The following is a 25,576-nucleotide window of genomic DNA, read 5'->3' as shown; positions in this document are numbered from 1 at the left end:
AGGAGATTGTTGCATTCTTTGGATGTAGTACAAGCCATCAGGATCTATCTGAAAATGTCAGCACATATCAGAAGATCTAAATCCTTATTTGTGTTGCAGGAAGGGCCCAGGAAAGGGCAAGTAAAGCAACTATTTCTCATTGGATCCATCAGCTAATTATTCAAGCCCATGGTTTGAAGGGTAAAGATCCACCCTTTCAGGTTAGGGTACACTCTACCAGAGGTGTGGGGACCTCTTGGGCAATTAGTCATCAGGCGTAAATGGCTCAGGTTTGTACAGTCACAGCTTGGTCTTCTGTACATAACATTCACAAGGTTTTACAAGTTGGATGTTAGGGCTGCAGAGGATACGGCCTTTGGTCACAGTGTACTATGAGCAGCAGAGTAGATCCTTGTCTGATGGCGGTTTTTGCGAGTGTGTCTCCCTCCCCTCAAGTATTTTGCTTTGTGACATCCCAGATAGTAATGAACATAGCCTGCTCTGTGTCCCGTGATGTACGATACCGAAAATTGGATTTTTTTCTACATACTTACCTGTAAAATCCATTTCTTGGAGTACATCACGGGACACAGATGTCCTGCCCCTCTTTCTGGGATTTCATTGCTAACTACAAAACTGAGGTACTTCCTGTATGGGAGGGGTTATATAGAGGGGGACTTCCTGTTTGGCCTGCCGGTGTCCATTCACCTATAGGTGGTGCATAACCCAGATAGTAATGATTATAGCCTGCTCTGTGTCCATGAAATGGATTTTACAGGTATGTAAAAAATATATACATTTTTTATAAATTTTCCTTGGATGTGATTGGGTGTTCTTTGCAAAGTAAAGCTTTACCTTATTTACTAAGCTCTGGAGGAACTGCACTTGCAGTGCACAGTATATTTGCTGTTAGTAAATCAAATCTCAATATTTCTTCCTGTAAAAGTCAAACTTGGCTCTGCCATCCTCCCACCTCCTGCAGTGAACTATTGGTAGGTGAAGAAAAATTATCACATTAAAAGGAATCTGCCATGACAGAAGATGGGACATGCTAATATCAACTTGTTTTTGAGTGTGAAAACTTCACTAACGTCATCCCTACTTCACTACTTGGCGAGTCTCTGCCTTGAAACAAGCATGTACTTATGGGTTAGGACACAGGATATGAACATGCTAGTTTCAGGTAAGTGTCTCGCAAAGCAATGAAAAAAATAATAAGAATGACTGCCCTAGAGCTTGCAGCTTTAAAGGATAAGTTCACCTTTGGAAACATGTTACATGTTCCATCTGTTTTTTGGGTAGAACATGTAACATGTTCCCATAGCTGCAGACACTGCCTGCCAACCCCCCGCTCCCTCTGACAGATTTGACAGAGAAGTCTCCCTGTACGATCTGTCAAATTTGGAAAAAGCTTGGCCGTGCCGGGCTCAGCCCATACGGCCCCATCATTCATTCATGGACTTCTGTGAATGAATGAACTGCAAGTCCCGACAGCCTTAGCGGCTGTCGGCTTGTAGTTTTCAATGAACTACCACGGCGCTGTTCATTGAAGCTTCCTGTCCGTATATCTGCTTGCTTGTACATCCTGTACGACAAGCATATATTCTGACAGGTCTGCAGGAAACCTGCATGGCATCAGCGATCTAATGATCGCTGGTGCAATGCTTTTCCAGGCTCCTGTAGACAAAAATAAATGCATTTTTTTTCCCTGCAAAAAATGTGCATTTATTATGTTTGTCAAAAAGGTGAACTTATTCCTTTAAAAAAAGAAAAAAAAAGTCAATATTGACAATTACCATATCCCTTTGTTGACACTCCCTTATATTGGAGACATTCAGGATGTAGTAGGGGTCACAACCAAGCTGTACTTGTACAGAAAAAGCAAGGATTATTCACTTCATCTGTGGGGATCTCTGAATCGACAGATCTTCAGGACAAGTGCTTTTCCCCAAAGGTAAAGTCTGCTTTTAAAATAAGTTGTCCAGTTTAGTGGCAAGGATTACCAACTAAACCCAAATATGTTTTATATTGCAGCTTACAAACCCTTAGCTGGTTGGTGGCTGCATTAGTTTTATTTTTGGGCTTTTTTTACCAATTTTCACCTGTTGATCCTGCCAGTAACACTTTTCAAGTCCTAGGGTGACAATGCTCACTAATCGTACTGTATCGATGGAGGAGCAATGTTGTCACTCTAGGACTTCCACTCTCCTCTCCATAACATAAGGGGTTCTGTAATACATAGAGAGAAAACTGGGAACAATGCAAACTGCAGCACAAACAGAATTTACAGGAAGTTATCAACTTATATTTCTAGCAGGATCAACAGGTATACTTTTTTGCACTTATTGAACATCTATAACAAAACACTTTCACTTTCAACAGTATATTTAACAGACCAGATTTAACACAGCAAATACAAATAGTTCATTGTTAGGGTTTACAGACACTCTAAGGGTATGCTTACACCAGTCACTGAGTTACAATGCAGTGATCAGCGCAGTGATGCTGCACCGATCTCAGTGGGTCAACCTGTCCACTTTTTTTTTTTTAAACAAACTTTATTAAAATGTCATATAAAAACCTCATAAACTAAATTGGCTGCACTGAAAAAAGGAATGAGAACTGGGCACACAAAGAGGCTAAGCATTTTTCCTTGCCATGTGGTGGGAATGCACTGAAATGGCCACCCCACGCAGCCCCACTGCACCTGGTGTGAACATACCCCAAGTTGGGGGTTGGGCTCTGTCAAGGTTTCAAATCTTCTTCACTCATGTTTGTGATTTTCATGGATACAATATGAAGGTGATGTTGTAGATGGAAGGGTATTGGTTATAGGTGAAATCTTTACTATTAGAAGATGATATCCTCCATTTGGCACCATCCAGATTTTTATTACTGCATGTTAGGTTGCAAGAATGCATACAAGCACCTTGAAATCTAAAGTTCTAGTATCATCTTCCAAAGAAGCGGGTACTTCCTTCAACTGTATTAGCAAAATCTGCTTTTTGCAAAGGAGTTTTAGCTTCTTAGGATCCAGGCTATAAGTAATGTAAAAAGTAGCTGTTTTGTGGGCCTTAAGGGTGCAGTCACACCTGCGAATGCACCCGACAACGATTACATGCAAGAACCCCGGCGATTAGCTGTGGCAGACAGTCACATGTAATTTCTGCATGAGCTTCCTTCAGCTAATTGTCAGGAACCCCCGCCGGATTTCTCATATGTAATCAGTCTTGGGTGCATTTAGAGGTGTGAATGCATCCTAAACTGGTCTGTGGTACCAAGCAGGAGTGATAATTCTATATTATACTTACTTGTGATCTTAAACTGTAGATACTGCACACAAGATCAAGGTTGTGGGTGCAAGAGGATGAAATCAGGTTTCTCTAAAGGACTGATGAGGAATAAAACATTGCCATTGCAGCTCATAATAGAACCACTTGTCTTTAACATTTCCCAACCACATAAGCCTTTGCCTCCAATAGTAAAAGGGATACACTCTTGGAGGTAGGGTACCTGGGTCACATCAAGAACACATCAGCAAAATTAAAACTTCTAACTGATCTTGGAACACCCTGGAGTCTGGAGGTCAAAGCAAGTCAACAGAAAGTCTGGATAGGCTAAACTGATCAGCCTATTTCCTCTGAAAACCTTTACAGGAGTAAAGATATTGTCATGAAAGATGGTGGCTGCCATTACTGAATTTATGTTTGGGAATGCTAGTTCCCTGGCTGCTATTTTAATAGCTTGACTTTGCTGCTGTCTAAATCGCCGACCTGGAACAAATCTAGCATTAAGAAGTTCTGACACTTTTTTGACACTCATTCACAGCATATTTGTTCTGGGATTATGACTGAAACATACTGTAGCCAGGCATCTAGCACTTTAAGGAGGTGGCCTGCGATGGCAGCTCCTATATGTCTCATGTTTAGAGTCACTTTAAAGGCCTGTGTCAATGAGCTTTGGGCTTGTGTCCATCACATCAGTTTGAGCAGCTTCTAACATCATTCAGATTATATTGACAGATGCACTTAACCTCCTTCTACCCTGCACATGACCTGCTTCAAGTAGGTTTTGTATTCCTATAGACTTGTATAGGAATGCAAAACTAACAAACAATAGCCTGTCCATACAGGCTCCAATGCTAATGTAACACTGGCCACTCTTCAGCTGGTGATGTGACATATCGCCAGCAGCAGAATCACTCAAGTGCAACAACCACCTCCTTTAACGTTTGTCAATCACTTGCTGGCCAAAACACTGCAGAATATTACTCGCTGACAAGAAGACAGCAATGGAGCTATATCTTGCTGGTCTGGACAACCAAGAGAAGATAAACGGTCTGATAGCAATCCTGCCACTGTTGTGACATTGCCCTCAGAAGTCTGAAAAAAGATGGCTGAATCAGTATTGCGATGTCAGTTTGATGTGACTGTAAATGTAAAAGGCAACCATGCATTTGTCTGTTTTATTGCATACTATTATTGAAAAACTTACATTACTGGCATCATTAAAAGGGTTGCTTTCCACATAGTAAAATTCAGACTCTTGCTGTTACCCAGAATTCATTAAAGAATGCACAGCTATACTTGGATCATCAGCATCATTTTGTAGCTGATGCAATACTTTCGTAGAGCTGTTAGCAAACTGAACAATGATTTTTTGTAACAAAGGAAATAACTATAAATCACACAGTGCTGGCCTAGAAAGCAGAGGGAAAAGAAATTGAGGGAATGCAATGGTAGAATTGTAACAATGACAAAACAAATGTGGCTTAAAGCGTATCTAAACCCAAGAACACTGTTTTTATATATTGCAGCTTAGCAGTCCTTAGATGTGGTCGTTGTATTAGTTTTCTTTTTCACCTGGTGATCCTGACAGTAACACTTTCTGCCCTAGAGTGAAAACACACTCTCACCTTACTGTATTTACAGACCAGCAACATTGTTACTCTAGGACAGGACTATAGAACACCTGCCGCTCACCTCTCCTTCATAATATAGGGTAAAGCTCCAAGGAGCAGGGCCCTCCTATCCCTCTTGTATTGAACTGTATTGTTTCTGTATTGTCTCCCGTTATATTGTAAAGCACTGAGCAAACTGTTGGCACTATATAAATCCTGTATAATAATAATAAAAATAATAAAGGTGTTCTGCAATCTACAGAGGAAGCTAGGAACAATAATAACTGATAAAAGATAGAGGCAGAAAGTGTAGCAAGTTATCAGTTCATAAGATTTCTGGCAGAGGCAACAGTTTTTTTTGCACTAATCACATATACCAAAACAAATTCAATGGCATATTTAACAGTACACAGGGGAGCAACTAAGAAGTTAATTGTTAGGGTTTACATACACTTAAATATGTGTTTAACTGTTTTTCAATCAAGAAATCAGATAAAATTGTCAAAGCAGGAAACAGGTTTGTGACTTACCACATAATACTTGATCTTCTGTAAAATATCATCATTCGTCATGATAAGGTCTTTTGCTGAAGTACCATCTGCTATATTAGCGAGTATACAAAGTGTCTAGAAGACAAATAAAACAACCTATTACACCTCTGTCACCAAACTGCTGCCTTGTGGCAGTTTAAGATTTGAGATGTACCAGTATTGATACAATCTAGCTTAGAAACAATAACCTAACCACCTCTATTATGGGCACAGGCAAAGCACTGCTAATAACCGGTATGCCACATTATGAAAGAAGGAGGGTCCATTATAAAGTGGTTGTAAAGGAAAAATGTAACAGGAAAGCTAGGAAAGCATATGGTCTTAATTATAACTTTGGTTGCACTCTAAGTTTTCAAAACTAAAAGCACAGATACCTAGAACCTAACTTAAGGAAGTCACGTCTCCTAACCTCAACTCACTAATGGTTTACTGCTTTGATAGGTGGCCTTACTGAACAATAAAATGTAGAAAATGGGAGAAGTAGACCCAAACTCAGCATCTATGTTCCTGTATTTAACTGCAAATTTCAAAAGTTTAAGACCTCTACAGATTTGCTTTAAAAGGAATTTCCAGGGAAATGCATAATAATAATAGGTATATTAGGCCAATTACATTCAAATATTCTATTTGAACAAAGATATTTTTCTCCATCCACAGCTCCTGAGTTGTACCCAAGCTATAAGATGTGCCTTATAGATTTTCAGACTGTAAATTAAAGTCCCACCAATCTTTCTCAATTTAAGGATAACCACAAAGGTAGCTTAACCCCTTGACACCGACGTCGCACAAATATGCAGAACTGGGCTTTTTTCCCTGGACCCTCATATTTGTGTACCTGTCTTTGTGTTAGGAGCGCGCCACACAGCGCGCTCACAGCACAAAGACCGGGGTGTCACTGAGAGCCCCGGGTACCGTTCTAACGATTGGGACCCGATACTCCCGATTCCGGGTCACATGATCACTGTGATAGCCTCTGATTGGCTATCACAGTGATCAGTCACTGTGAAGCCCGCCCCCCTTGGTTTTTTTCTCTCTGAATGGGGGAGATACATTGTATCTCTCTCACTCCTTGCAGAGAGGAAAAAAAACTGTTTGTAAAAATAAATAAATACTAAAAACTAAATTATAAAATAACTAGATGAAGGTTTGATCGAGTTTAGTACCAGGGTTAGAGTTTGGGCCAGGCTCAAAGGTCAAGGTCAAACGTCACGGTTAAGGGTCAGGATTTTAAAAAAAAATTTAATTGGTATCAGTGTCAGTGTGTTTTAGTTAGAAAACAAAAAACAAAATGCACACTATTGTTTCTGGGCTGTTGTACAGGTAGAAACAACAAATAACATACACATATATGGTATCACTGTGATCAAGAGCTGGAAATTTTTGGGGGGTTGTTCTTTGGTGGTAGATTATGGTAGTAACAGGAAACACACAGCTAAAAAAAAAAAAAAATCTTTTTTTTTTTTAATAACTATTTTGGGCCAGTTTTCCTTTGATAATATAAAAAAATCATTACCATTTACCACCAAATGAAAGCCCAATCTGTCCTGGAAAAAACAAGGTATAATTCCCCTGGATGTACAAAGTAGTTGTGATGATACTGTATGTACTGTTTTACTAACACATGTCAAAGTTGTAAAATTTTACTTAGACTTTAAGATTTGTTTTACCCTTAGGCGTGAAGGGGTTAAACTATGTTAAGGCCTCTTTCACATGGGGTGTATCAATGTGTGCTCTGTGAGAGGGCCATGCTTACTTGCATGGGGATGCATGGGTGTGCCATACATCCCAATGAAGGCAGTACCTTTGATGCCAATTGGGATGCTGCAGCTGCACAAAGGAGGAATGATGGAAAGTAACAGTACCTTTGAGGCCAATTGAGATGCTGCAGCTGCACAAAGGAGGAATGGTGGAAAGTAACCTACTTTGTCTTTAGTGGCTAATCTATTATTCAATAAAAGAACAAAAAAGGGGAAGCGGAAGCATACAAAATTTTGAATGTCACATCAAAGATTACGTTTTCTTGTTATCAAGATAAAACATAAGCAAGAAGTGTCAAAAAGTAGTGGTGCCTAGAGCCCCTTAGAAAGTAAAGATTCAATAAACAACCCATCAGAAAGGTAAGTATTACGCTGCTTTTTTTACACAGTGATGCCAATTTGTTTTTCATTGCTCACTAAACACACACTATACTTGAACCTTAAACTCTAAACCTTTCATTAATAAACAGACAAAAAGGAAAACAGCAAAATGTGTATTAAGATAGTTCAAATATAATATTAAATGATGATGTAGCAGATATTATATTGGCATAGGAGGGGCGTGAAATCACTTTGTCTAGCAGCAACGTGAATATTTGTATTGGCGATAGTGTTTGACTGCACTGATTGCTTTTGGTTACACATAAGATAGTTCAAATAGCAATATCCATCTTTGGTGGGTGTGTTCCTGTGTTTAGTGATGAGCTCAGGCGTGTTCGGACACAAATCCGAACTCGCTTAAACTATCTCACTGGGAAGCGGTCAAAACCAACAGCCAATCATAGGCGGTGGAGGTATTCCTCACCCCGAAGCCGCATGTACACATACCCCTTGCATATGTGTAGTTGAGGGGAGGGAAATGTCTCTGCAGCATATGTTTGCCTGTTGTCTTTGACAGCTTGCTGGTGTGATAGCTCAGGGGGGTTCAGAGTGTGAACAGCTGTGGCCAAAACGAGTCAGCTTTTATGGATTTTACATCTTTTACTATGTGCTAATAAAGATATTATGATAAAGAAATGAGTTGCCGGCTATATTGCTACATATTTTGGGTTCAGACTTGTGTCCGAACACCCCTGAGCTATCCAATCATTACTACAAACTACACATGAACCTGGAATACTATTGTGCACTTTTGAACAATGTAAATACTGAATGTTTGATGTTCAATAATTTTGTAGCCAATAATAGTATAAAGCAGTGAACTCCAAACTATGCCCCAGCGGCCAGATGCGGCCCTTTGCTTGCTCTTATCTGGCCCTTGGGGCACTTTTTCTCCCACTGATACAAGACACTAATCCTCCCACTGACACCAACAAGGGGTCATAATTCCTGCTACTGACATCAATAACAGTCACTATTCCTCTCACTGAAACAAACCATGGGGCACCATTCCTCCCACTGACACCAACAATGGGGCACTATTCTTCCCACTGATACCAATGATGGGGCACTATTTCTTCAACTTACACTAAGAATAGGGTGCTATTCCTCCCCTAATGCCAAAGATGCATTGTTTACTCCCAATGACACAGGACAATTTCTACTCCCAATGGCCACAGTCCAGCCCCCCTAAAGTCTGAAAGCCAGTAAACTGGCCCTTTGTTTAGAAAGCTTGGAGACCCCTGGTATAAAGCAATCAGCAGACAAACCAGCATATGAAGCCATTACTGGAAGTAAAAAGCCTGTGTCCCAATGAGATTATTAGGCTAATGTACATGAATGTGTTAGGAAAGTGATTTTATATACTGGAGCCAAAGAGAAGCTGATGTAATACATTAATTGAGAAGGATTGGGCTCTACAGAAAATCGATTAGAATAAAATGCGTTATGCATATCTTGCTTGTGCTAGTAAAATATTCATTACCTACAGTACTGCTAAGCTGTTGTTAACCCCTGCCAGGGAGATTAAGCAGCCTATCGCTCATTACAGTACCATGTTTCACGCTTCTAAAAGATCGGTCGAGTGCAGTACAGGTAATGCTGGTACTGAACCAGTAATATCATACCTGTTCCTTGACCTCTATGTTATGTTCCCCTTCAAGGATGAAGGTCACTGCTTGCATGATCTGCTTCCCATGTGTGCTCATTATCTGGTCTATGTGCTTAAAGTGCACATAGAGGACAAAGAAGAGAGGAATAATGTTACCAACAGCCTGTAGGCAGGAACCACGGGTTGCGCTAGGTGAAATAAATAATAAATTCTAGGATAATTACAACACACAATGCATAAAAACCACTAGGCAATACAGTAATTCATCCTTGATCAAATGCTGACATTTAATTATGTAGTCAAGGAATCTCTACATACAATAGATGTTTTACTATCAGTTAAAATTTAAAACCTGTTGGATTTATCAATGTGTTTGAGAGACCTCTAGGCTCTAGAATTTGATCATTAGAATGCTATCGCAAAGAAAAAAGTGACCTTTAGTTATTCTGTTTGAATGAGTCACATAGCTCCTTAATGTGGAATAGAACAGTTCCCTCAATATGATTGGGAACTGCCCACTTTCAGCTCTAAATTAGCTCAACATCTACAGATTTAGTGATGCTGATAGCCGAGGAGGGTAGACTCACTAGTCATGAACATCATTAACAGCTGAGCACACCTGCCACATTTGTACTCTTGTATCAAAAGGATTGCAAATGAAAAGATGACTGACTGCCTAGTACTATTCAAACACTGCTAATGAGGGAATACTTTTGGTGGGAAAGGATCTAATGTGTAGAGGACTGTGGGCTTGTGCTAACTTTAGAAAATTCTCAAATCCGTAGATCAGTTATGATGTACAAATAAATCAGAATATTTTCTCCTAAAATGTAATCCTCCAGTTGTCATGAGGGACTGCATCTACTCCATGGGAGTCTTTATTGAAATCAAAGGGAAAAAAAATATCTGTAGCAATGCCAGATAAGGCAGAATTGGCTGATGAAAAGCTCAGCATGGGATCAGCGATGAAAGCAATTCACACAGGTATGCATGTTTCTAAGCCCTCCTCTACTCAAAACAAATAAAAAAAAAATTCTGCTTTGATGAAAAAGAAAAAAAAAATACTTATTTTGGCAAATCATTATATGTTTGTAGCACAGTTTTCATATCAATAACACAATAAGAAAGCCTTAAGAAAGAATCTAAAGCCAAGATTTTTGGAGAGTGTGGAAGTGGTAACACCCAGTCACATTTTTATTGCTCGGGAAGCAGAAGAAAGGCATGGGGCACTGGATTCTCAGGTCTCATCAGTGTAGAGGAAATTAATCTCATCAGGTTGCTCTTCCAGGAATGGTGGCCAAATGTTGACTAGTAATTCAAGTAGGGACAGGGTGTGCAAGGTGGAAAGCGCCAAAAGCTGAAGGTATACATTCTAAAAGCAAAAGGATTGGATTCCATGTCAAAAGCAGAACATATAAATTAGCATGATCCTGCCAGATGCATATGGAGTGATTATATAACGAATTAACTTTCACAATCCCTCCAATTTTTACAGTCCAGTATACACTTTGTTCAACAGTACCAAACCCTGATAAAGGGGGAGCCTTTGAACCCCCTAAACATGTTGGCTTTTTGTGTCTAAATAAAAATGTATCTGGATCATACATGTTCTTCTTTTCGTGCTCTCCACCTTGCAAAACCAGTTGCATTTTTGCTGTCCCTGCTGAAAAAATTCACACTATTTGACTAGATGACCATTGTCCCCTGGAAATATTAAATTGCATATGGTAAAGTTTTTGATTGTAAAAGTCTTTTGTTTGCTGGAAATCAGCAGTTGTTCATAAATTACTTACTGGCCTTGTAGACAACAGGTTTCTGAGAAGTCCCAATGTTTTCATCAATACATTCACATCGGAATCAGACAATAGTCGAAACAACTGCTCTGTGCTTAGACCTCTTAAAATGTCGGATTTTATCTTCTGGTCAGCTTGAAATGCCATGTTCTGTAAACAGAAAATGTGTTACGAAGATGTTATCAATTAATAGATTATCATATCAGCAGAAAAATGCTTACCATTAAAGCCCAGATGCCATTGACACGCAGGGCAGGATTCTCACTTAGAGTCAAACTACATAGTAGTTCTACGGCTCCAGATTCTAGCATAGGCTGAAAAAATATAGGCGAGGAATCAATATAGAAAGCAATATACAAATTACATCTATTTCAACACACAAAACATATGAGTGAGTATATTTATGATAATCTTTTTAACTGCTATTCAACACACATCCCAAAGACAGCCCTATCATATAAACCAGAATATTTTTCCACAAACTGATCTGGTATACTAAAGATACATACAGTCATGGCCAAAAATATTGGCACCCCTGCATTTCTGTCAGATAATGCACCACTTCGCCCAGAAAATTGTTGCAATAACAAATTTTTAGGCATTCTCATTTTTAATTATTTTGTTTGTATTGGTATGACACAAAAAAGTGGAGAAATAAAAAGCCAAATCTGACACACTCCACGCAAAACTCCAAAAATGGACAGGACAAAATTATTGGCACCCTCAATTTAATATTTGGTAGTACACCCCTTGAAAAAAGTAACTGAAATCAATTGTTTCCTGTAGACATCAAGGAGTTTCTTACACCTCTCTACTGGAATTTTGGACCACTCCTCTTTCACCAACTGCTCCAGGTCTCTCAGATTTTAGGGTTTCTTTTCTCAACTGCTGTTTTGAGATCTCTTTACAGGTGCTCTATGGGACTGAGATCTGAACTCATTGCTGGCCAGTTCAGTCCTCTCCAGCACTTTCTTTTAAACCATTTCTGGGTTTTTGACGTGTGCTTTGAGTCACTGTCCTGCTGTAAGACCCATGACCTCTGACGGAGACAGTGGTCTCCTTTCTGACACCTTAGTCCTACATTGCACTCCAGAATTCTTTGGCAGTCTTCAGATTTCATAATGCCATGCACACAGTCAAGACATCCAGTGCCTGAAGCAGCAAAACAACCCCAAAACATCAGTGAACCTCCACCATGTTTGACTGTTTCTTTAACCGCCTCCCGCCCGCCATATAAGGAAATGACGGGTGCAAGATGACATCCTCCCACTCTAACCGCGTGTGCGATGGTACGCTGTGTCCCTTGGACACAGCGGATCACCGATCAATGGAAAGAGCTGAAGACGTCGGCTCGGTCATGTGATCAGTGGTTTATCAGTGCCGGCTAACAGTGCCAGTCAGTGCTGCCTTTCAGTTCCCATCAGTGATGTCTGTCAATGCCCATCAGTGCCACCTACCAGTGCCTCATCAGTGCCACCTATCAGTGCAGCCTATCAGTGCCCATCACTGCAGCCTCATTAGCGCACATCAGTGAAGGAGAAAAATCACTTATTTACAAAATTTTATAACAAAAACAAAGAAATTTTTTTTTTTTTTAATTTTCAGTTGTTTTTGTTTTGTTTAGCAAAAAATAAAAAACCCAGAGGTGATTAAATACCTCCAAAAGAAAGCTCTGTCTCAAAAAAAAAAATGATAAAAATGTCATATGGGTACAGTGTTGCATGACCATGCAATTGTCATTCAAAGTGTGACAGTGCTGAAAGCTGAAAATTGGCCTGGGCAGGAAGGAGGGTATAAGTGTCCTGTAGGCATGTGGTTAAAGGCCTCATTTCTTTTTCTGAAAACAGTAGAATGATGGACTTTACCAAAAAGCTGTAATTTTGTTTCATCTGTCCACAGCACGTTATCCCAAAAGGAATTTGGCTTCCTCAGGTAAGGTTTTGCAAACTCCAAACTGAATATTTTTATGTTTCTCTGGCAGCAGTGGGGTCCTCCTGGGTCTCCTACCATACCGTCCCTTTTCATTCAGATGGCGATGTGTAGTGCAAGCTGACACAGTTGTACCCTGTGCCTGAAGGTCAGCTTGAATTTGTCTGGAAGTTGATCGAGGTTCTTTAGCCACCATTAGAACAATCCTTTGCTGCAATCTTTCATCAATTTTTCACTTTTGTCGACGTCCAGGGAGATTAGCTACAGTGCCATGGACTATAAACTTCTTGACAATGTTGCGCACAGTGGACACAGGAACATTAAGATCTCTGGAGATGGAATTGTAACCTTGAGATTGTCCATGCTTTTCCATTTTTGTTCTCAAATCCTCAGACAATTCTTTGCTGCTCTTTCTCTTCTCCATGCTCCATGTGGCACACAGATACACAACAGAAAGGTTGAGTCAATTTTTCCCTATTTTAACTGGTTGCTGGCATGATTTCTATATTGTCAACACCTGTTAATTGATACAGGTGCCAATAGTTTTGTCCAGTCCATTTTTGGAGTTTTGTGTGGAATGGGTCAGATTTGGTTTTTCGTTTCCCCACGTTTTTGTGTCATACCAATACAAACAAAAGAAATAAACATGCCTAAACATTTGCAATTGCAACAATTTTCTTGGGGCAATGTGATGTATTATCTTGACAGACATGCAGGGGTGCCAATATTTTTGGCCATGACTATATAAAAGACATGCACAAATATGGGATTTCCACCTTTTTTGTGCAAAAATGTCATATCATTGAAACTTTATACAGTTTTTTCAGAGTATTACAGGTAGAAATAACACAAGGGGTGCATGACTTGTTCAGAAACTCTGCTTTGGAAAGAATTTTAAAATGACCGTCTATTAGTGTAATAAAAAGATAGCCATAACCAAATTCTTGATTCCTCTATGTAGTGGAGAAAGCAGATTTCTCTAAAACTGGAGTACACCACTCCAGTCAAAGGGTTGAAGATTGGGGCCATACACAATAAGTATTCTCAGTGATCCACATGGTGACGACATGCTCAAGACCTCGCATAGACGAAACGTGTTTCTATAGTAATTTTTTTCCCGATCATATAAAATAAGCCTTTCATGAACTGAGGTATTATAATGGTGTACTTAAGTGTTTGGAAAGCATTGATCATGTACTTCTATGTCTGATACTGCTCTATATGCATTTTTTGTAATCTTTTATTTTAATAGTACACACTTACTTTGGAGGCTGAGAAAAACTCCTTTAGTTACTCCCAGGTCTCAACCTCTAAAGCCAAGCCCAAGCTTGGCACCCCAGTCTGCCCACAAACCAAACCCTGAACTTCCAAGTCCCCCAAGCCCTCACATAAGTGTTCAGCATGATGGGGTGCCCTCATCTTCCAAAGATGGGGGTTGCTCTCACAGACCCCTCCCTCCCAACTTTGGAAGATGAGGGCACCCCATCATTTGCAGACATCTAGCATCTTAGGAGGAAGATGGTTTCCAGTGGCTACAAGCTAGAATTCCAATCTCGGCTCCCTCCTTGGTTCATGTCTTCCAATGTGACTGTGTCATCTCAGAGATTAGCATATCTCCATTGAGACCTTGTGGGTCTTCTGGAGCAATAGGCCATCATCACAGTCCCTGTGGCAGAATGTTTCCTGTGGTTCCCAAACCAAAAAGGGGCATCAGCTGCATCGTGAATCTCGAAGCCCTAAATGTGTTCACTTTAGTCCAAAAATTATGCAAGGAATCCACTAGGTCTGTCATAGCCTTTTCCCCGAAGACATTCTGGCCTCTGTGGACATCAAAAACATGTATCTGCATGTCCCCATTTTTTCTGTGCATGAGTGGTTCCTTCACTGTGCTGTGGATCCCCAGCACTTTCAGTTTATGGCCCTGCTAACTGATCCTGATGAGGAAAGAGTCATCACAAGTTCTGGCCCACAATGTGGTTCAAACAGTGGAGACTTTGTAAAAGTTCAGCTGGGTCCTTAACCTTCAGAAGTTAGTGATCAAAACAACTCATCGATTGGAGTATCTGAGTTTTATCCTAGACACAACTTAAGCCAAAGTTTTTCCCCAGGAGAAACTTCAAATTCTCAATTTGGACTCTTCAGTCCAGGTGTCACCCAACTCTTTACTTCTGCATCAGCGTTCTGGCATTGATGGTGGCCTATTTTTAGGCAGCCCCATTTGTCAGTTCCATTCCACATTATAAGGGATACCAAATGCAGGCATCCAGCAAGGATGACCAGATCAGTGTGCTACACATCAAGGAATCAGGAACCAGACCAAGTATGATTAAATAAAGTCTATTAACATAAATAAATATCCTTCCAACATCAACAAACCATAAACAATGTAAAACTGAAAAATAAATGTCATAGTGCAGCAAACCCAAATCAACAGTCTGGCTAGCAAACGCTATGTACAAAAATGGGGGGGAGCTCACATGAACAGGGCAGGATCAGGGCTGGGACAGGAAACAAAGGAAGTGGAGCAGGGTACAGGGTGCTGGATGTAGGGAACAGGATGCTGGATGCAGGGTACAGGGTATTGGAAGCAGGTCACAGTATTGGATAAGGACAAGGCTCACAGGAAGAACACTGAAGCACCAATCTTCATCAGGTGAAGGATGAAATACCTTCCCAGCAGCCAGTATCAGGTGGAGCCTTAATACTAAGATATGCTGGCTGTTGGGAGCCACTTGCTGGTAGCCACTAGATTTGTGCCCTTGGCTCTGAGAACAACAGTGCCACTAGCAGGTGACCCAGGTCCTGACAAGAGACCTGACATATTCCTACAGCATAGCATTCTGTCATCACACACGTTTATCTATTGTTTTTACATTTTTATTCCACTTTTTCTTCACTTCCAATTTCCACGACGTGAAGCTGTGCAACAACAGATCACTTTTAATAATTGGTGGCTGCAATCAGCAGTAGGTAACTATAGCAGTGATCTACTGTTGTAGGGACAGGCTAGACAGAGCTGCAACTGTAGGGAGAATCAGGACAGAACTACTCCTGTAAGGAGGGGCCAGACAGAGCTGCAATTGTAGGGAGAATCAGGACAGAACTACTGCTGTAGGGAGGGGCTGGATAAAGCTGCAACTGTAGGGAGAATCGGGACAGAACTACTCCTGTAGGGAGGGGCTGGATAAAGCTGCAACTGTAGGGAGAATCGGGACAGAACTACTGCTGTAGGGAGGGGCTGGATAAAGCTGCAACTGTAGGGAGAATTGGGACAGAACTACTGCTGTAGGGAGGGGCTGGACAGAGCTGCAACTGTAGGGAGAATCGGGACAGAACTACTGCTGTAGGGAGGGGCTGGATAAAGCTGCAACTGTAGGGAGAATTGGGACAGAACTACTGCTGTAGGGAGGGGCTGGACAGAGCTGCAACTGTAGGGAGAATCGGGACAGAACTACTGCTGTAGGGAGAAGCTGGATAAAGCTGCAACTGTAGGGAGAATTGGGACAGAACCACTGCTGTAGGGAGGGGCTGGACAGAGCTGCAACAGTTCTGCAGGAGCCTCTGTAATGAAAAGAAATGCGAAAGCATAGCATTTATGTTTATAAATGAAGAAACCTGTATAAACATTGAAAGCCCAGCAGCCATTTGTTTCAGTTCCTAGGTCTACTGCTGAATGCCAGCTGTCAGACAGCAGAAACGTCAAGGCTGAATACTGCCAGGATCCGCGGATTCTGAGTGTTGTTTTAAAATGGCATTGGGATAAATAGTAGTTTTCCCAAATCTGTTTTAAAACAGTACCTACAACCCAAGTAGTTGTATAGAAACAAATACCTTAGCTGCACAGAAAATATTAAAGTGATTGTAAACCCTCATCTTTTAAAAGAACCCATTCAGTTTAAAATAGAAACAAAAGGAAAAACATTTGTGTATAGATTAAAAAAAAACAACAGCGCTGTGCTCTCATGCCTAGTGTGGTCAGTTTGTAATAGGAAAGCAGAGGGATTGGCAGGATCACCAGGGATTTTACACAAAGGATGCAATATAAAGAGAGCAGGATACTTTTTCATACAAGTACATAGTACAGCAGGCACATATCAGAAATATGAACTGTTGGGTTTGCATATTCTTTCAAGAAAGGAGATTAGCCAATTCTTTATTGTTATAGTTGTATAAGAATTCACTGCCATTTCTAGAAACAATGTATCCGAATTATTATTATTTTTATTTATGCCTTGATATATATTACTCAGATTATTTATTTGCGCATATTGATTTGTTCATATTAGGTATTGCCTAGCAGAGCATCTTTTATTTTTGGATATTTTCATTCACTTGTGCTTGGTTATTTTCAAGGTATGCACCTATGTTACCTTAGTTAGGGGCTCTGTCAAGTGATTACTTTTTGCTTTACGGTTAGGTTTAGTAAATAGCACAGCAAATTTTAATTATTCATTCATGTGTCTGGATTATATTTTGTCTTTATTATAAGAATAAAAAGAGGCAAATTCTAGCTAGTAGCTTCCATGGAGAGCTTTTATAACATGCTGGTCCTATAAGTCCAAACTCTGCTGAACTCCAGGCACATAACGAACATTGTAGTGATAATATAGATACCTGCTGACATCATAATTGCCATTTATATTTGCATATGTGTGTTTTCTTCAAGAATTGCAATTGCCCTGAGTGACTAATCACCTACTTGCCTCTTTATTAAGTTGAGCACAACCCAATGCTTGTTTAGTGCTTGGGAGTCCACAGCATAGGCGAAGTACATGCCCTGTGGCCCACTCACAGTGCTGCATTAACCTATCTTATGCTGAAAAATGAGGTTCATCGGGACACACCTAGTCAAAAAAATTAGAACTGTAGCACTACACTCCCCTGTGCTTTGGACTTTTAAAAACAGACCAAGATGTAAAGAAAGACAGAATAGGGATATAAAGTAGTATTGCATGCATTATTAAAAAATTAATAAATACAAGTTTAAAGCTGAACTTCACTCTCTCAATCAACACTGACTATTTTTAATCCTTATACTGCAAGCGTTTGTAAATACATAGAAAACTATATCATATTTACTGGCTTTAAACTATTCTACATTTCATTAATGTTCTCTTCTGTAGTTCAGGTTTAACATAGAAAGAAGAGACCTAAAAAGAACACTCCAGTTGGTGAAGGTTGACACGTCCTTTTTATATATTGCACATTATTTTTATAGATTGTGTTTTATTTCACATCAGCTACAAAAAGCTAAGCTCTTTTGGAGGACTGGCATACAATAAAGAAAGGGGGATAAAGAAAAGTTGCAATGGCTGTTCAAGCAGTTTTCTTCCATTAATTTCTATAATGCTCCCACTCTCTTCCATAATTTAATTTCAGATAAAAACACAGGATGTTTTAGGATTAATGCCACAAATAATAACAGAACACAAGATGGGTGAAGCAATCGCAATTCTCCTTGGGGAGTCATTAGATGGCTTTACAGACGTCATTTCTGTTGTGCCTTCTAACAAGTAAAGGGACTTGTGGTTCTGCATTTGTCTTGAATCATTTATAAATGACATCCATTTCCTTTCTGGTGCTATTATAAAATTGAAAATGAACTTTTCTTTTAAACCATTTAGAAAATACTCCAGTGTGTCTCGGTCTGTAAATACGATACACCATTCAAAATCTTCACTTCTCCAAGTGGAGAAATATATTCAATATCTGCATTTAAATGAAACGCATAGTCTAATATTTGCATATAATAACCCTCATACAGATCATGGTTCTCCCCCTGATAATGCCTTCATCTGCTTTTCAGGCATTCTCTAGAGCAGGTGGCAGCAACTTAAGACAACTGTGGCAGAGAGGACATGCAAAGCCATTTTCAATGGCACCTTGAAGACAGATGTTCACATCTACAAAATGATTTTGTAATGAGAGAGACTCAACAGCTAGGAAATTTGGGAACAGTGATGTCACCCATAGGCTTCTATGTTCCAGCCAGTGTCGGCAAACCCTCCTCTTTCCTGCAAAAGCGGGACCCTATCCTTAAGTCCATAGGTTAGATTAATGAGCGTCTGAATCCATCTAGAGATAGTGGAGTGAAAACCTTGTTCGTACCCTCAGGAATGATAAAGAGGAATTAATTTACTAAACAGCAAAAAGGCTGGTCACTTTGCGAGGGGATTTTCCGATAGATTAGTGAAGGTGAAGCTTTGCTGACTTCCATCATCCAATGTGAAGCAAAAATACTTTTTTTCCCTCATTTATTTTCCTTGCACGTAATTGGGTATTCTTTGCAAAGTGAATTTTCACCACACTTGTTCCCCCCCCCCCCCCACCCACCCCAAACGGTTTCCTTTCTTTAGTGCCATGGGGGTGTACACATACTGCAGCAGAAATTATGCCCCCTTTCGCTTTTGGTGGGCGCAGCACTCCACCGGGTATGACCCATTCAATTGTATGGTGCCGCTCTCTGCAAGCGCCCCACAACTGCATACAATACACATGATTGTAGAGTGCTAGTGCGGGTGGGGTGCTAGTAGGGTTCAAAAGGTTAAAGTAGGTAGTGAGGGGGTGATACAATGCTTCTTTACCACCTGTCACATGCTCTGAAGAGCACTCCAAACACAGATTACTCTTCAGACATCAAAGTACGTGTGAATGAGCCCTAAAAGAAGCTATAGCAGAGAGATAGATTTAAACAGCATGTATCATATCTAGACATTGGAGAACGATCTCTGTGGGATGATGTAGAGCAGGACATAGATATGGGAGAACAATGTCCTGGTTAAGGTGAAAGGAACATCTAGACCGCCTCAACTTACTAACATCGTCCCATCAGCACAGAGAGGAGCAACATAATTGAAAATGGTCCTTTCCGACCTCAGAGCAACAGTCCTTTCTTCAAGGTTTTCCTGTGATGATCCAGTCTGGAAACATGACCTAGAACTCCAGATATTTTGTATTGCCTCATTATGGTTCAATGTCTGCATGAGTGTATTTATTAGACCTATTAGTTACATCTGTTGCTACTCTCCCACCACTCTTAGTCAGCCAAGCCAGACCATTATATATATATATATATATATAGTGCTCTGAAGAGCACTCCAAACACAGATTACTCTTCAGACATCAAAGTACGTGTGAATGAGCCCTAAAAGAAGCTATAGCAGAGAGATAGATTTAAACAGCATGTATCATATCTAGACATTGGAGAACGATCTCTGTGGGATGATGTAGAGCAGGACATAGATATGGGAGAACAATGTCCTGGTTAAGGTGAAAGGAACACCTTTATACACCAATTTCTTTTCAAACTCCTCTCTGACATTTTTCTCCTACCATTAACCAGTAAGGACTTACAACACCCATAACACCACATGTTCTGCTGCTTCCCCACAGATCTTCATTCCACCAATCTGCCCAATACTGAACACGACCAGTGACTTCCTGGGAAGGGCTTTTCCAGTCTGCTCCTTCCTCTCTCTTCCCTACTTCATTTAAGCTTTCCCTTCAATTTTCTTCTTTCCTTTTATAGTTTCCCCCAACTTCTTCGCCTTTTCCACTTTGTTTATTTTCCTTTCTCATCTTATTTTCCTAATTTGCCATTTATCCCATATACATGACAGTCAACTTATTTTCAATACCCTGGCATCTAATCAACACAATGTGATTTATCACGACCTCTATACCTCTGGATATGCTATAGCATACTGTTACATACCTCCTACACCCTCTACTAACCCTTAAAACAACCCCTTCTTTTTCTATAATCTTCAGAGTTTCTGTTCAGATGTTCTTACTGATGCTACTGCAACAAGTTTATTCATCACTATTTCCTCAGAATTCATCAGGGGTCTTAGTAGCATGAGAAAGGCCTCTAACTCAGAAACTCACCCCACACAGGTGATGGCCACAAGAGAAGCAGGCTTGGTGAAGGTAAATGGCAACATTGCTGTTGGATTCAAATGGTGTTTTTCTGGAGAACTGATAGAACCAGGTTGAGATCCCACTGAGTTACTGGGGAATGTCCAGGGTGACCAGTGTAAACAACACCCTGTACACCCTTGAGAAGCAAGCAGTCTTTGAAAAAGTAGCTTGCTTCTCTCAGAAGACAGAAGCTGTCCGTTCTCCTAGGACACTACAAAAACTGAAACATGTTGGAATGGTTATAATGGGCTGTCTCACAGCTCTGTTTGCATGTGTCCAACTCCCTGAAGGCAGCTGCATAATCCATTGTTCATGAATAATTCTGTGTCCAATTAAGAAATATAACTTTTTGTTTAAATTTGTTGATCAAAATAAGGTCTGGATCAATCTAGAAAAATATTTTCCCTGTAGATAAAAAACAAGAAACTCAAGAGAAAAAGAACAAAACTGACCTTTTGGAACCTATAAAAACACAATAATTAATAGGATTAATAGTTAAATTCATTTTTAAAATCAAGTTGTGTATGTACATGACACTGTCTTGGTTTCAGTTCCCTATAACCACTGCGCAGCAAATATAAAACTGGTTCCTGGAGGGCCAGCTCTCCACATATGCTGACAGAACGGGGATAGCAAAGTAAACAGAGTGATGACCTAACCAGTGAGCTACTGCTCTTTTGTGGCTTAATATGCAGACTTGGAATATGTGCTTGCCAGTGTTCCTGACTACGATGTGATGCTGCTGTTGAGGATTAGACCTGGTTGTACTGCCTGGCAGGAGGGCCTGGATCACAAAACTAACTTACATGGCTTCAAATCTTTTAACAGGTAATAACGGTCGTCATATAAGTGCAACTTTGTAGAGGCTTGCCTTAAGTTCAGCTTTAACACATCTTAAAACCTTCATTTAACTATTATCATACAGTGCATTTATAAAGTATTCAGAATCCCTTCACTTTTTTCAATTTTGTTATGTTGCACTACAGTTGTTTAAAATGCATTCATTTTATTCTACACTCAGCACCCCATAATAAGAAAGTGAAAACAGAATTTTAGATATGTTTGCAAATGTATGAAAAACTGAAACATCACATTGGTATAAGAATTCAGACCCTTTGCAACAATTTAACTCAAGTGCCTCCCATTTCTCTTGATTGTTCCTGAGATGTTTCTAACCCTTGATTGTAATACACCTGTGGTAAAATAAATTGATTCAACATGATTTGGAAAGGACAACACCTCAATATAAAAGGCCACTGCTGACAATCCATACTGTATCAGAGCAAAAGCCATGAGATCAAAAGGAACTGCTTGCCAGAGCACAGATACAGGATTATTGCAAGGCACAGATCTAGGGAAGGCTACTAAAACATTTTGCTGCATTGAAGGTTCACAAGAGCACAGTAATTCTCAAATGAATGAAACTTGGCACAAGCAGGGACTCTTCCAAAAGGAGGAAGGGCCTTAGTAAGAGAAGTGACCAAGAACCCAATGGCCGATGACTGAGTTCCACTCACATTCTATTCCAAATCAAAACATGAAGAAAAATATATGAAATTTGTGTTGTTCCTCTAAAAAAATTGAAGAAAAGTGAATATTAGACTTCCAAAAAATAGCAGTGTTGTATTCTTCTTTACAAACTCAAACATTCACTATATAAACTGAAAAATGTTTGAAGATTTTTCTTTCCTTTGAATCACTTAATTAATATTTAGTTGTATAAGCACTGTTTCTGAGAACTGCTGTACATTTGTTGCATGGAGTCAACCAACTTCTGGCACCTGTGAACAGGTATTCCAGCCCAGGATGATTGGACTACATTCCACAGTTCTTCTCTATTTCTTGGTTTTTCCTCAGAAACTGCATTTTTGATGTCACCCCACAAGTTTTCTATTGGATTAAGATCCGGGGATTGGGCTGGCCACTTCATACCGTCAATCTTGTTGGTCTGGAACCAAGATGTTGCACGTTTACTGGAGTGTTTGGGGTCGTTCTCTTGTTGGAACACCCATTTCAAGGGCATTTCCTCTTCAGCATAAGACAGCATGACCTCTTAAAGTATTCTGATGTATTCAAACTGATCCAAGATCCCTGGTATGCGATAAATAGGCCTAACACTGTAGTATGCAAAACATCCCCATATCATGATGCTTGCGCAACCATGCTTCACTGTATTCACAGTGTACTGTGGCTTCAATTCAGTGTTTGGGGGTCATCTGACAAACTGTCTCCGGCCACTAGACCCAAAAAGAACAATCTTACTTTCATCAGTCCATAAAATGTTGTGGCATTTCTCTTTAGGCCAGTCAATGTGCTCTTTGGCAAATTGTAACCTCTTCAGCACGTCTTTTTTTCAACAGTGGGACTTTGCGGGGGCTTCTTGCAGATAGCTTGGCTTCACATAGGTGTCTTCTAATTGTAACAGTACTCACAGGTAACTTTAGACCTTCTTTGATCTTCCTGGAGCTGATTGTTGGTTGAGTCCTTGCCATTTTGGTTATTCTTCTATCCATTCGAATGGTAGTTTTTCGCTTTCTTCCATGTCTTTCAGGTTTTAGTTGCCATTTTAAAGCATTTGTGATCATTTTAGCTGAGCAGCCTATCATTTTCTGCACTTCTTTATATGTTTTCCCCTCTCCAATCAACGTTTTAATCAAGGTACGCAGTTCTTCTGAACAAAGTCTGGGACGACCCATTTCCTCAGAATTTCAGAGAGAAATGCACTGTAACCAGCATGTACAACATTTGCTGCCCTCCTTCCTTAAATAAGGGCAATAATTGCCACCTGTTTTTCAAAGAATGAACAACCTCACTAATAGAACTCCACACTACTATTATTTTGAACATGCCCCTTTCAATTAGTGATTCAATTACACAGAATCAGCAGCATGCATGTCATGACTGTTGGGTCTGTTGGATTTCTATTACTCTACTACACCTGCTAATAAATTATTTGCCAGGTAGAAATATCATTTCTACCAAAAACAGTGATTGATCAGGTTAGTAATGTCTGACTGCTATTATTTTGAACACAACTGTACGTACCTGTGATAATTCAGTTTATTCTTTTTATTAAATTCACAGACATTTCTAAAATTCTTTTTTCACTTTGTCATCATGGGGTACTAAGTGTTGATACACGATACTGCCAAAAGTATTGGGACGCCTGCCTTTACACACACACATGAACTTTAATGGCATCCCAGTCTTAGTCCGTAGGGTTCAATATTAACTTGGCCCACCCTTTGCAGCTATAACAGCTTCAACTCTGCTGGGAAAGTTGTCTACAAGGTTTAGGAGTATGTCTATGGGAATGTTTGACCATTCTTCCAGAAGACCATTTGTGAGGTCAGGCACTGATGTCAAACGAGAAGGCCTGGCTCGCAGTCTCTGCTCTAATTCATCCCAAAGGTGTTCTAATTGGGTTGAGGTCAGGACTCTGTGCAGGCCAGCCAAGTTCCGCCACCCCTCTCCCAAACTAGATCATCCATGTCTTTATGGACCCTGCTTTGTGCATTGGTGCACAGTCATGTTGGAACAGGAAGGGGCAATCCCAAACTGTTCCCACAAACTTGAGAGCATGAAATTGTTCTAAATGTCTTGGTATGCTGACACCTTCAGAATTTCCTTTATTGGAACTAAGGGGCCAAGCCCAACCCCTGAAAAACAACCCCACACCATAATCCCCCCTCCGCCAAACATTACACTTGGCACAATGCAGTCAGGCAAGTACTGTTCTCCTGGCAACTGCCAAACCCAGACACATCGATCGGATTGCCAGACAGAAAAACGTGATTCTTCACTCCAGAGAACACATCTCCACTGCTCTAGAGTCCAGTGACGGCATGCTTTACACCACTGAATCTGATGCTTTGCATTGCACTTGGTGATGTAAAGTTTTAATGCAGATGCTCGGCCATGTAAACCCATTCCATGAAGCTCTCTTTGCTCTGTTGTGCTAATCTGAAGGCCACACAAAGTTCTTTAGCTACTGACTCTGCAGACAACTGGCAACTTCTACACACTGTGCGCTTCAGCATACGCTGACCCCGCTCTGTCATTTTACATGGCCTACTACTTTGTGGTTGAGTTGCTGTTGTTCCCAGTTGCTTCCAATTTGTTATAATACCACTAACAGTTGACCGTGAAATATTTAGTAGCAAGGAAATTTCACAGATGGACTTATTGCACATGTGGCGACCTATCATGGTACCACGCTTGAATTCACTGATCTCCTGAGAGCGACCTATTCTTTCACAAATGTTTGTAAAAACAGTCTGCATACCTAGGTGCTTGATTATATACATCTGTGGTCATGGATGTGGAACACCTGAATCAAATGATTTGGAGGGGTGTTCCAATATGTTTGGCAATATAGTGTATATGAATAAAAAAAATAAATTTAAACAGCTGTAGTATCAGACTGCAGAAAACAAAATTGAAGTGAACGGGGTCTGAATACTTTATGAATGCACTGTATATAGTACGAAGACAGCAAAATTATGTACCTTAACAGTTTAGATATAATCATATTGTTTAAAACAAGACGGTTTTGCCTTTCATCTATATTAGTCTTAGAGTATTTAAACCCTGTTTAAAATATCTGGGAAATAATCTGAACAAACTTATTACTTATGATATTTATCAGAGTATTACCAGGATAAGGTTTGTGCTAGAGAAAAATTTAGCATTATTCATAATTTAATTGCAGAGAATTGCAGTGCCAAATTTCACACCACAAAATGAAATGCAAAACT

The 25,576-nt window shown here is 40.1% G+C and overlaps 1 protein-coding gene across 4 annotated transcripts in view; it reads right to left on the bottom strand.

The window, feature by feature from the left end:
* The window catches only part of ARMC8 (armadillo repeat containing 8), a 182,637-nt gene that overhangs the window by 12,435 nt on the left and 144,626 nt on the right, over positions 1-25,576 (bottom strand). For all 4 annotated transcript variants that reach the window (XM_089671757.1, XM_089671774.1, XM_089671765.1 and 1 more), the window contains 4 exons: positions 11,192-11,284; positions 10,971-11,120; positions 9,194-9,289; positions 5,410-5,505 (listed from right to left, as the gene is read on the bottom strand). In XM_089671757.1, the coding sequence (XP_089527883.1) occupies positions 5,410-5,505; positions 9,194-9,289; positions 10,971-11,120; positions 11,192-11,284 (435 nt within the window). The remainder of the gene's footprint in view (positions 1-5,409; positions 5,506-9,193; positions 9,290-10,970; positions 11,121-11,191; positions 11,285-25,576) is intronic.

This window comes from Staurois parvus, unplaced genomic scaffold, assembly GCF_062004578.1.
Source record: "Staurois parvus isolate SC_StPar_1 unplaced genomic scaffold, SC_StPar_1.0 ptg000011l, whole genome shotgun sequence".
Lineage (NCBI taxonomy): Eukaryota > Metazoa > Chordata > Amphibia > Anura > Ranidae > Staurois > Staurois parvus.
The sequence above is the reverse complement of the archived record's forward strand: the minus strand, read 5'-3'. Positions and strand labels throughout refer to the sequence as shown.